Genomic DNA, 13226 nt, shown 5'->3' on the forward strand with positions numbered 1-13226 from the left:
AAATCTTTTCCCTTATTTCCTTCTTTAAAAAAATTCTACTTTTTATTCTAGTAGCCCCCAAATCTAAGAACATTCCATTGAATTACATTTAAGAAAAAAAACATTATTTCCTTTTAGTCATTTTCTTTACTTTTATCTGTATTTGATGCCTTTTGTTTTTACCTCACATCCACTTTATAATATACCTCTTTCCCTTCCGTACTAAGTGAGTCCTTTTTTGTAACAATGATTTTTGTTAAAGGTGTGAAAAAAAGCAGTCAGTAAAACTAACCACCACATTGACTGAGAAAGTAGCTGACAATACCTGTTAACACAGTACACTCAGAGAATCTCCATTTCTAGAACTGAAGCATGGATTTATTCATGTTTATGGTGCCATAGACCCCTTTGTCTGTAAAGGTTATAGATTTCTTTTCAGAATAATCTTTTTAAATAAAAGCAAATATTAAGTTTCAATGAGAAGTTTTTAAAACTAATGATTGTCACCCACCAAAAAAATTCATTGCCCCTCTGAAATCAATCTACAAATCTATCCATGGAACCCATGTTCTGAACCCTTGTATCATAATAATCTTCTTAACTTACATCTCTGACCTTGCCTACCACGAAATTTTTTGTGGCTACCATTTGCTAAGTAAATAAAAGAATACTTATTAGTGGTATTCAAATCCCAACATAATCTGGTTAGAAGTAATTTTCTAGACTTAGCTCCCTTGTGCACACTCTACAGTGTGGTCAGATTAGACTACTGGTTCTAATTCTCTTGCTTTTTCCCACAATCCTCCATATCTACAATGATATTCACTGGTCCCCTGCCCTGCCAAGCATCCTAGTACAGTGGAGAGAAAGAGATGGATTTCAAGACAGAGGTCCTTTCATAACTGTATGATCGATAAATCAGTGATTAAATATTTTGTAGGAACCTATTATGTGCCAGAGATTGGGCTAGACAGAGGAGATATGAAGAGAAAAGTAAAATAATCTTTGCACTCATGGAGTTTACAGTCCATTAGGGAAGCCAGCATAAACCTATATAAATATATACAAATAAATACAAGATGATTTAAGAAGGAAAGAATTAGCAGCTGGTAGATCAGGAAAGGTTATCCACAGAAGGAAGTGCTTGAGCTGAGTTTTAAAAGAAATTAGGAATTCTAAGCAGCAGAATGCTTTCAGGCCTAGGGAATAATAGTCAGGAATGGAAGGGAGATGGAAAGTCATGTCAGAGGAACAGAAGGAAGGCCAATTTGACTGGCAATTTGAATTTGTGAAGGGGAGGAATTCATAAAAGGGTGGAAAGGTAAGTTGGGGCAAAGTTAAGAAAGTCTTTAAATGCTAACTGGTAGTGACCTTAGTCAATGTGAATCAGTTTCCACATCTCTAAAATGAAGGGATAGATTTAGATGATAATAAAAATGGTGATGCTGCTGTTGATAACTAACATTCATATAATACTTTAAAGTTTGCAAAGATTACACAGTGTTGTCTCATTTGTATTCTAGGCTCTTTCCAGCTTTCTATGTACAATCCTATAGATCCTTGGCCTGTTTAAATCCTTTTCCTGTACAAGGACTGATTCTGGAACCATCTCCTCCTTCTGCCTTCTTCCTAGAGCCCACCTATGCAATTTATCTCCTTCAAATTTCTCACAATACTTTGTTTGGAATTTATGGATGTATTCACCAGATACCAAACAGTATTCTGAAAATTTGCTTATGAATATTATTACCTTTCCTTCTTAATTAATGTCCTACTTTGATGCTTTATCATAGCATGGATGTAATGATTAGCTTTCCAATATTATAACTATACAGTAAAAATTGACCAAGCTGGGAAGGTTTTGAGTACTTGGCTCACAATGGGTTTATTTAATCCGAGAACTAGAATCACAGAATAACAGAATTTAAAGTTTGGAAGGGACTTCAGCAATTATTTAATCCCAACAGAATACCCACAATAACATTCCTGACAATGGAGACAGCTAAGTGGTTCAGTGGATTGAGAACATGGCTCTCAATCTAGAGATGGGAAGTCAAGGGTTCAAATCTGACCTCAGACATGCCCTAACTGTGTGACTCTGGGCAAGTTATTTATCCCCCATTAACCAGCCCTTACTGCTCTTTTGCATTGGAACCAATACACAGTATTGATTCTGAGATGGAAGGTAAGAGTTTAAAAAAACCCAACAACATTCCTGACAAGTGATTATCAAAGCCTCTCCTTAAAGACTTCTGAGAGGGAAGTCTTCAAGAAGAAGCTAGATAAAAGAAGGAACTGTTGGATTCTGATTGCAAATCAAAGCATGTCATCTTTCATTTTATTTCCTTCATGGATTTTTTATTCTATATGTGATATGATGTCTTTGGTCACATCATGGAGAATATGGAAATATATAATGCATGAAAGCACCAATATAATCTATATCATACAATTTACTACTTGGGAAGGAGAGAATCTGAATGTCAGAAATGTCAGAAAGCAATTGTCAAAAATTATTTCTGCATATAATTGAAGAAAATAAAATTTAGTTAAAAAAAGAAGCTGGATAATTGCTTGTCCTTTTGTTATCATGGGATTCCTTTTGTATCTGGGATGGACTAGATGCCTACAAAGACCATTTCTATCCTACTGAATCCAACCTAAACTAACAAGAATTTATTATATCATCCTAGCAAAAGGCTGTGCATGGCTCTCATGGAAGAATCCATTCCACTCCATTCAATCTAAGTAATCATAGATTAAGGACCAATTTCATTCCTAGTATTGGGTTAGGCTCTGGAGACTTAGACAAAATTAAAAAAAACAACACTGCCCTCAAAAGCTTCCATTCTATTGGGAAGACACTTGTAAATAGATAAATATGTACATGATCATTAAAGGAAGAGGCAAAGAGAAAAAACTAAGGACTGAATAAATCAGAGAAAGCTTTCCTGAGGAGATGGCACATGAGCTGAGCCTCAAGAAAGCTAAATATTCTCAGAGCTTGAGGTGAAGAGGGAGCATCTGCTAGGCTACAGGAGAGCTTGTGTAAATATAGGCAAATGAGAAACAGAAAGCTGAAATTGGCAAACCCAAAGTAGAGGAAGGCTGGGATGTAGAGAAGAGTGATAAGGTACACTGTGATAAGTCTAAATGGGGATATATCTAGAAATATAGGCAAATGAGAAACAGAAAGCTGAAATTGGCAAACCCAAAGTAGAGGAAGGCTGGGATGTAGAGAAGAGTGATAAGGTACACTGTGATAAGTCTAGATGAGGATATATTGAGAGCTAGTCCTAAAGATGGGGGATCCTGGGTTCAAATTTTACCTCAGATACTTTCTAGCTGTGTGACCCTAGACAAGTCACTTAACCCCCATTACCTAGCCTTACTGCTCTTTTCCCTTAAACTGATACTTAGTATTAATTTTAAGATGGAAGGTAAGGACTTTTAAAAAGTGTTCACACCAATGAAATCATAAAGCATCTCTCCTGCTTGACTTTACAATCTTTAGACACTGTATATTATATGATCTTTATATCTCCAAACCTCTAGACCAATCTTACACACAGCAGGGGCTTACTAAATGTTTGTGGCAGAAGGGAAGAGAGAAAGGAAATGATTTATTCCCAGCAGTACAGTGATAGCAGCTATTTCATGTTCATTTTCCACCCACTAACTACCACCACATCACACTCAGCACTCCTGTCTATCAAAGGCAGGCTACTCCTCTTATGCTTCCACACAATGGTCCTGTGTTTAAATGACCCCTGGGAAGGAAGGCTTGAGAACCATGGCCTCCAACACACCTGTGACCCACTTAAATTAGAATTAAACCATGAAATAACAGCATGCCTGTGCATCCTCCTGCTTCTAGATTATTAATCCAGCATGAGGTTCAAAGGAATATTTGTTATTTGCAAATCTTAATGCTAGGAAAATTAAAAATTAAGCCTCCAAGCTCTTCCCATGGAGTAGAAAGTCAGTTCTTGGAAAACCGCATCAGATTCCTCATAACTGACTACTTTACAACACTTTACTTTACAAATCATAGAATAATACAAGGAAATGGAGAAAGCTTTTAATTATCAGGAATTCTCAGTCTTTTTTTGTGCCATGGACCCCATTGGCAGTCTGATGAAGCTATCAAACCTTTTTCAGAATAATGTTCTCAAACACATAAAATAAATACACAGGAGTACAAAGGAAACCATTATTTTGAAATATAATTTCAAAAATATTAAAAACGAGTTCATGGGCCTTGGATTAAGAACTCTTGACCTAAAGGGATGCATAGTAGGGTCAACAGAACCTGTTAGCAACACACTAGCTGGTATGTTGGTGATGGAATACTATTGTGCTCAAAGGAATAATAAACTGAAGGAATTCTATGTGAACTGGAACGACCTCCAGGAATTGATGCAGAGTGAAAGGAGCCGAACCAGGAGAACATTGTACACAGAGACTGATACATTATGGTACAATTGAATGTAATGGACTTCTCCATTAGTGGCAATGCAATGATCCAGGACAATTCTGAGGGACTTATGAGAAAGAACACTATCCACATCCAGAGGAAGAACCGTGGGATTAGAAATATGGAAGAAAAACAACTGCTTGATCACATGGGCTGAGGGGAATATGATTGGGGATATAGACTCTAAATGATCATACTAGTGCAAACATCACCAACATGGAAACAGGTTCTGATCAAGGACACATGTAAAAGCCAGTAGAATTGCTCATCGTCTATGGCAAAGAGTGGGGGGAGGGGAGGGAAAGAATATGATTCATGTAACCAAGGAATAATGTTCTAAATTGACTAATGAAATAAAATTAAAAAAGGAAAAGAAAAAAGAAACACACTAGTTGGGGCAGCTAGGTGGCTCAATGTAAAGAAAGTCAAGCTCAGAGATGGGATGTCCTGGGTACAAATCTGACCTCATACACTCCCTAGCTGTGTAACCTTGGGCAAGTCACTTAAACCCAGTGGCTTAGCCCTTACAGCTCTTCTGCCTTGGAACCAATACTTAGTATCAATACTAAGGTAGAAGGTAAGAGTTAAAAAATAAGAAGAAATGCACTGGCTACAACTACAACTAAATGTATACACCCAGACACATGTGCCCACACAATAAATACAGAACTATATAGATGAAGAGAATGTCATGATATATGGGTAGAGCAGCAGCAGTCTTGGAATCAGAAAGACCTGAGTTCAAGTAATACTTCTGACACCACTAGCTTTGAGTCTTTGGACAAGTCACTTAACCCTTAGTGTCCCAAAGCATCTTAGACTGTAAATTTCAAAGGCGTTTTATCTGCAGAGGTGGAGAGAACATCTCTATCTGGAATTCCCAACACAGATGAACCTATAGTTTCAGACAAAAAAGAAAAATCTTTGAATGGATTTAGAGAGCAGGGAGAAACACAAAATGATCCATTATTGTCTCATCCATTTGTCTTAACTTGGGACCCATGAATTTTTTTTTTTTAATTGCATTAGGTTGTAGGCTTTAAACCATTGATTTCAAACTCAAATAGAACACAATAAGGATCCGGTGGGCTTCATATTGACTTAGAAAACTACACAATATTATTAAACTATGGTATTTTTATTTATTTTGTTAAATATTTTCCAATTACATTTAAATCAGATTCAGGTAGCTATTTGACCCCTTTATTCTAGACAGTGTCCAGCCTAGAGCAGTGAACAAAAGCACTGGACCTAAAATCAGGGGGCCTAAGTCTATAGCTAAGCTTTGTTATTTCCTACCTGTGTGACCTTGGACAACTCACTTAACCTCCCTAGGTCTTGGTTTGCTCATTTGTAAAACGAAGGAGTTGAACCAAATCAATCAACAATTACTGATTAAGTGCCCTATATCTAGGCATTGCACTATTTTTCTCTCTGTATACAGACATCAATGAAGTTGTGCCTAACCTCCAACTTACAGCCTATAGGATGAGAAAACAGATACATAAATAATCAGATACAAAATAAATATGAGGTAGTCTGGGTTCAGAGGAGGACTAGCAGCTGGGAAGTGTTCAAGAAAGACTTCACAGAAAAGGTTTCATTTTGAAGGAAACAAGGGATTTTCAATGGTCTTTTCCACAGTTCAAGTCTATGGTCCTTAGCTACACTTTGTGGCTGTCCAAAATCCTACCACCCTGCAAAATAAGTGTTTGCTAAATATTTATTGTTCTGTCATTACATGATTTTTAACACATTTAAGAAAAAAACAAGGTTGTCAAGGCAACATTTAGATCCAGATTTTTAAAAGCAAACCAAACAGCAACAACAACAAATAAATGATCTTATAATCACATTACAGAGAAAAGGATTCCAAAAATTACTGAGTAAAAAAAAAGATAAAAAGTAAACATCATGGCTACAAGCATATGTGTAGCATCAATATTAATTAATGAATATCTACTGTTTAACTTATATTAAGTTGTGCTAATTACACCAGTGGTTTTCACACCTCCACCAAGATATTAACAGATTTTAAAAAAATGAGTTTTGACCATTATCTTTTGTTCCACTGTAGCCACAAAGAACGAGAGAGAGACAGACAGACAGAGAGAGAGAGACAGAGAGAGACAGAGAGAGAGAGACAGAGAGAGAGAGAGAGAGAGAGAACAGTTCAGCAAAACTAAGCCACATATTGAATCACACACATTTGGTGTTCCATACTCATGGTTCCCCATATCTCAAAGAAGGAAGAGGAAGAAGCATTCTCACATCTCTTCTTTCAGGACAAGTTCAGTCATTATAACTTCTCAAGATACAGTTACACTTGTTTTGTTGCTGTTATTCTTTAAATTGGCATTGTGTAGCAAATGCCTATATTGTTTTCATGGCTCTGCTTTCTTCACTTTGTATCAGCTAGTATAAATCTTTCTATGCCTCTCTGTAGTCATTCTTTTTTTTAACTCTTACCTTCTGTCCTAGAAGCAATACTATGTTTTGGTTCCAAGACAGAAGAGTGATAAGAGCTAATCAATGGGGGGGGGGGGGGGTAAGTGACTTGCCCAGAGTCACACAGCTAGGCAGTGTCTGAGGCTAGATTTCGATTTGAACATAGGACCCGTCTCTAGGCCTGGCTTTCAATCCACTGAGCCACCCAGTTGCCCCCTGTAGTCATTGTTTTACAGCACAGTTAGATCCCATTACATTCATGGACCATATCTTGTTTATCCATTCCCCAAGATACAAGTATCTACTTTGTTTATTATTGGAACTGATTAACCCATTACTTTTTTTGTTTTTTTTTTGCTTGTATAAAAAGCACTTTATTGCCCCTTCCTCTTCTCAATTGCCTTTCTCACAACCTAGGATGCCCCAGAAGAGTTCCTGTAGAGAACCTTATAAGAAATGATGAAGATCATGGAACAGGTCCTGAAGATCCTGGAGCTGGGTGAGAGTAAATCCTACTTCATCAACACCATTCCAGGAGATACAAAGGAAACCTAGCTCTACCCTTCCAAGACTTGTAATCTCGCTGGAGGAATATGGGAGAAGCCCATATTAAGCTGTGAAATTGTGTGGTCTGAACTGGGGAAGCTGAAAATAGGAGGTATAAACTCAAGAAGACTGGAATAGTTGTGGAGATTAAAGAAAAAGAAATGGTGAAAAGAGATGATCAAATTTTCACTCCCAAGGCTCTGGCATACCACATCCTTTGTGCTCTCTCTTTGAGAATACAGATTCTAACTCAGACTACCAACAAATGTCCATGCTTGGTAAGGAATGTGAGAATGTCTGTGTAACACATTAGCTAATAAGTGTAAAGATATATGAAAGACTTCTTGTTGGAAGGACTAAAGAGTTGAAATTAATATCAAATGAGTGATTTGTAAAGGAGTTAAAAATCAAAGATTCCAGTTTGTCCCTCTTTCTATCCTGTAATATCTGGATCCTCTCCTCTTCATAATGTCCAACTCAATAAGATTTTAAAACTTTAGAAAGCAAGGTTTCTGAATTCACAAAGTACAAGTAATGTAACACATCTCTTTAAAAAAAGCTCACCAAAACAAGATAAACATACAGCAGCCTTCGGAAATGAAAGGAGTTGGGAGAAATAAGATAAAAAATATCACTGCCCACAGCCTTGAAATAGTTACACATGTTGCTAGTAGGTAGTAAAACACACAGAGTATAGATATATATGTATGTGTGTGTAAATATGTATATATAATTAATCACTTCTAAGCTTATCCCAAATGAAGATATTCAGAGTAGCAAGGAAGCAAAGCAGTTTGCAGAAGGTTGTAAAAATTCAATTATACATGGTTTTGATCAATAATGCATACAAGAAACATCTTCTTAAAGATGTAAGTATTTTTATTGTATTATTGTTCCTTGAAATATTCCCTCACACACAATTATTTGCTTACTTTTCTATACATACTCACTGTAAATAAGCTTAAAGAACTATTTTTAAAAATTAAAGTACTCTTGTGAATAATCAAATAGTCACTGCAGTTGGGAAAAGGGTGTGATCATTTACATAGGCATAACTCTGAAAAAGGTCAGATTTAAACAAGTTTTTAGTTCTAAGGCGAAACAGAATCCTGCTATATGAGAAAAGCACAGAGGAATTCCAAGACCTCCCTTCATTTGCCACACTATTTTTCTGTCCCCATTCTCTCTTCCTACTCCCCACTTTTTATAACCTTCTGAGCTCTTAGAAAAGGTCCACAATCCTTTTTTTCTGCATAGCCAACAGGAATGAAAGGACTTCAAGCTGGCTCCCTAGATTATAGAATGTTTACTATATTCAGTTTTCTCACTTACAATATAAGCTTTTGATGTACTGTTGAATTGGCTCCTCTTTCTTAACGCTCTTTTGTTCCTTTATTTTTCCCTGACTATTTTGTTTTGGTGATTGGTTTTTATAGATTCCACTTACCTGGGTAAGATTCACTATGGGTGCTTTTCCTCTCTCTTATGTATCATTAAGAAAAGAACTGGGGGTAAAGGGAGGAGGTGAAGAAAGGAGATTTAGTCACTCATCCACTTCAAAGCCAAACTATTTAATCCATGAAGCTTTTGTGTACTCCAAATCCATGACATGAAAGTTGAAGTTTGTAAAACTGTCAGTTCATAAAATATACATGACTCAGAACTATAAGGTTCCTTAGAGACAATTTCCTCATTTATGTAGATAAAGAAAGCCAAAGAGGTATGATGATATAGAGGAGAGAGCAAGGATTAAAATTTTTAAATTTTTGGTTTTAAAATCAAAAAACAGTTTTAAAATCTTATTGCGTTGGACATTAATGAAGAGGAGAGGTTCTAGATATTACAGGATAGAAAGGACAAACTGGAATCTGTGGTTTTTAACTCCCTTGCAATCACCCATTTGATATTAATTTAATCTTGTTAGTCCTTCCAACAAGAAGTCTTTTATATATCTTTACACTTACTAGCTAATGTGTTACACAGACATTCTCACATTCCTTACCAAGCTTGGACATTTCTTGGTTGTCTGAGTTAGAATCCGAATCATCTAGAGCCAGACGTGTCAAATGTGGACTTGGCCTTCAAAACTCCAGAGAGTGGCAGCTCCAACCAGATTAAGTGTAATTGGGAAATATTTAATAAAAATACAATAGGTAATGGTAATTTGAGTTTTTCAATGCCAATCCGTGGCCCGAAGGAATCCCTTTTTATTTGAGTTTGACACCACTGAATTCTAGCCCAAATCTTGAACTCATTTTAAGTAAAGAAAACTGAGATATATAATCTTGGGCAACTCCCTTAACCTTTGGGCCTCAGTTTCCCCATCTATAAAACGAAGAGGTTGGACTAGAAAATTTCCAGGTCAAAATCCATATCTAAGCTTCTCTGGTGGAGAGAAGCTATAAAGTACATGATCAAGGTTCACATAGCAAACAGAGCTGAGTGGATTCAAAGCCAAAGTCCTCTAACCCCAAACTTTGTGTTATTTTCCACGGAACCACATTAAGCCCTTTACCCTACGTGAATGTTCATGCATTTTTATAGGGCAAGCTGATTTTAAACTTCTAATACACTTGGTGAGAGAAACAGCACTGCTACAGATCTGGTCAGGAAAATTAATACCTGGTGGGACGGGAGAAATGGAGGAGTGAGGAAGGTGAAGGAGAAGAAGAATCAAGATAGCTGGAGTTGACCTGGCTACCTGGGGGGCAAATAGGATTCGAGATTTTCAACTCCAGAATTATCACTTCTTCTGAAAGTCTGGTCTCTTTTTAAATGGGTGGGCTGATTTCTCCTAAACGCGGATAAAAAATACGGTGTTTTGGTGGTGGTTGTTGTAGTTGTTTAAAGTCGGGGAGGGGAGATGGATGTCCGCGAGCTCCCCTCTCTCCCCCCGCCTCCCTCCAGTTCACCTACAGCCACTCCCAGGCCAGAGTTTAAAAGTCCACAGCTGGCAGCACCAGCTCGAGTGGCCAGGAGCGCACGAGAGCCAGAGCTGATGAAGGGGCTGAGCAGCCCAACCAGAGAGAGCAAGTAGTGGCAGACTAGTCCACGCCCGACCAGAGCTTCCCTCCTTTCCTCCTTCAGTAGCTTTCCCATCTCAAGTGTCCCTGCCTCTTACCTGCCCCCGAGTGACTGGAGTGAGCTCGGCACCGAACTCTCCTAGAGGCTCCGAGCTCTCTGCGCTCCCGCAGCTCTTCCTCTTCTTCTTCCAGCCGCCGGGCTTCAGCCATCGGCCAAACGGGGGCACACACTGGGAGCCGGAGGAAAGTGGTAAGAGGGCCGGAGTTTCTAGCAGCCAGGAGCCCCCATCGGACTAGCCGCTCTCTCCTCGCCCGCCCAGCCGAGACTAGTTCCCTGGGGCCCGGAGGGAATTCCTTGCCCGGAGCAGACGGAAGAGAAACTGCAACTTCTCGGCCAGACTCCACCTGCCCGGCCTGTGGGGAAGGGGGGTTGGGGGGGGGGCGTCTCGGGGCCGCCAGATAAGGGCTGCCCCCAGCTTTTCCTCCGCCCTCCTCCGAGCACAGACGGCCTCTTTAGCCCTTTTCCTTTCTTGCTCCTCACTCCTTAGTTTAGCCCCTGCCCTCTTCTTCCTCCTTCTCCCCCGCCTTCCAAATTGGGAGCCCGGGATGAGGCGGGTCTGTCCCGGCCTCGCCCTCCTCTGGGAGGGACTAGTAGTACTTGCTTGCCTGCCTCCGCTAGCCAGCTTGGGAACCAAACTACGGACCCGGATGAGCGGACCCCTAGCCGGTACAGACCAAAGCCAACCCAAAACGAGGCGCTGGGGCTTGGAAGGGGGTGCAGAGAGAGGGAGGGGGTGGCCTTAGTTTTTTCTGTCTTTTCCCAACTTTTTGGGGTCAACAGGAAACCGGCACACTGGACCCTAAAACAAAAGGAGGAGTAAGAGAAGGTACCTGACAGCCTCGACCACGCTGGAGACCTGCTACGGAGGAACTATCTTTGGCCACCCCGAAATATGAGAAACCTCGGGGCTTTGAACTTCCGGCGAAACTTTATCTGAAGTTTTATTGGTCCTCTTTCCAATCCTTCCCTTTCCCGGGTGTCTTATAAAATCAATGCTTGGCAAGAGACTGACAGATAGAAACAGACTGAGACAGACAGGCAGTTACAGAGATAGACATGGAGACAGATGGAGGAGGGAGAGAGAGACAGAAAAGGAAAGACCGATATTGAGACAAAGGGAGAAGGGGGAGGTTGACAGAGGAGAAGACAGACTGTCAGACGGACAGAGACTATTTAGGAAAGTGGTAGGGCCCTAACAGTCCTGAGATTTGTACAAAAGGTGGTTATTATGTCCTCGGGATGGGGGTGGGGAGGGGTGATGTATGTCCAGCACACAAACAGTATAATCATATCTGTGTGTCTTCATGCTAGTATCTTCTCATTGTAGATTAGCTCCAGTTTATACTGCCTATATCTATTTTGTATGCAGTTGCTTGGACGTTGTCTCTCCCTGGCCAGACTGCGAGTTCCTTGAGAGCACACACTGTTTTTTGGTCTTTCTTTGAATCCCCAATGCTCAGCCTTGCATCTGGCACATAAAGGGGTGCTTCCTAAATGCTTGCTGCCTGAATGTCTACATAAGGACTAAAAAGTATAGCTTAGTGGTTTAAGCTTGACATCAGAATCATGATGGGCCTTGGTTTGGACCTCTGACACAAACTAGGTGTGTGAACCTTGGCCACTCACTTAATTACCTCAGCTAACTTTTAAGACTAAGTTGGAGGCAGCTGGGTAGCTAGGTGGATTGAGAGTCAGGCCTAGAGACTGGACGTCCTAGGTTCAAATGTGGCCTCAGACACTTCCCAGCTGTGTGATCCTGGGCAAGTTACTTAACCCCCATTCCCTAGCCCTTACCACTCTTCTGCCATGGAACCAATACACCTAAGACAGAAGGTAAGAGTTAAAAAAAAAAAAGACTTAAGTTGCAGAACTGGGGCAACTCTGCATTTGTAGAGTACCTCTCTGATCATTCCTTCTCCCAATGAAATCACCTCCCTATCCTCATGTATTTATTTATTATTTTAAAATTTTTATTTGTTAAATTAAAATATCCAGTTAACTTCCCCTTTCCCCTTCCCCCATTAGAGAAGGCATCATCTGAAAAAAAAAATATTTGTATATATAAAACTGTCTTATTTTTATTTCTTTGGAGGTGAACATATACAAGTCATTCTTCAAAAAATATTTATATTGCTGTATGTAAAGTTCTCTTGGTTCTGCTCATAGAAATGTTCATTGTTCATGGGTGGACAGAGTCAATATAATTAAAATGACAATTCTGCCTAAACTAATCTACTTATTCAATGCCTTCCCAATTAAATTGCCAAAAATAATTTTTATTGAATATTTGTTATGTATTCTCATTTGGATATTTATATTTATTATGTAAGACATAGAACAAGCATTTTCTAAGCAACTGTTATATGCCTTGCCTTCTGGGTGCCCAGAAAGACAAAATATGTAAATTATACACCTATAAATTGCATGTATTTCACTTAAATCCTCCTATTATGGAAATGACCCTGGGATCTCAAAGGGAAAGCTTTAGTAACAGAGCCAGCCCAGCTTTGGTCAGATTCTACCAAACTGGAAATGCTTTGACATGTATGCTGGTGACTGTCTGTTTTCAGATACCCCAACTAAGGTTGGAAATAATGCACCATAGGATGATTTTTTTTCCTCCATAACAACTCCAGAAGACTCTACCATTAGTAGAAGGTGAACAGAGCACTTAAACCTGGAAAAGCTCAGG

At 39.3% G+C, this 13226-nt stretch overlaps 1 protein-coding gene across 8 annotated transcripts in view; it reads right to left on the bottom strand.

Annotated features, from left to right (window-relative positions):
- SH3D19 (SH3 domain containing 19) overlaps positions 1-11667 on the bottom strand; it is a 240069-nt gene extending 228402 nt beyond the window's left edge. For 7 of the 8 annotated variants that reach the window (XM_056803672.1, XM_056803677.1, XM_007496244.2 and 4 more), the window contains exon 1: positions 10572-10696. In XM_056803672.1, coding sequence (XP_056659650.1) covers positions 10572-10683 — 112 coding nt within the window. In that variant the 5' untranslated portion in view covers positions 10684-10696. Of the gene's footprint in view, positions 1-10571; positions 10704-11364 lie in introns of those variants that run through there. The other variant, XM_056803671.1, reaches the window with a different exon arrangement.
- Positions 11668-13226: the final 1559 nt, after the last annotated feature.

This window comes from Monodelphis domestica, chromosome 6 (genome assembly GCF_027887165.1).
Source record: "Monodelphis domestica isolate mMonDom1 chromosome 6, mMonDom1.pri, whole genome shotgun sequence".
Taxonomy (NCBI): domain Eukaryota; kingdom Metazoa; phylum Chordata; class Mammalia; order Didelphimorphia; family Didelphidae; genus Monodelphis; species Monodelphis domestica.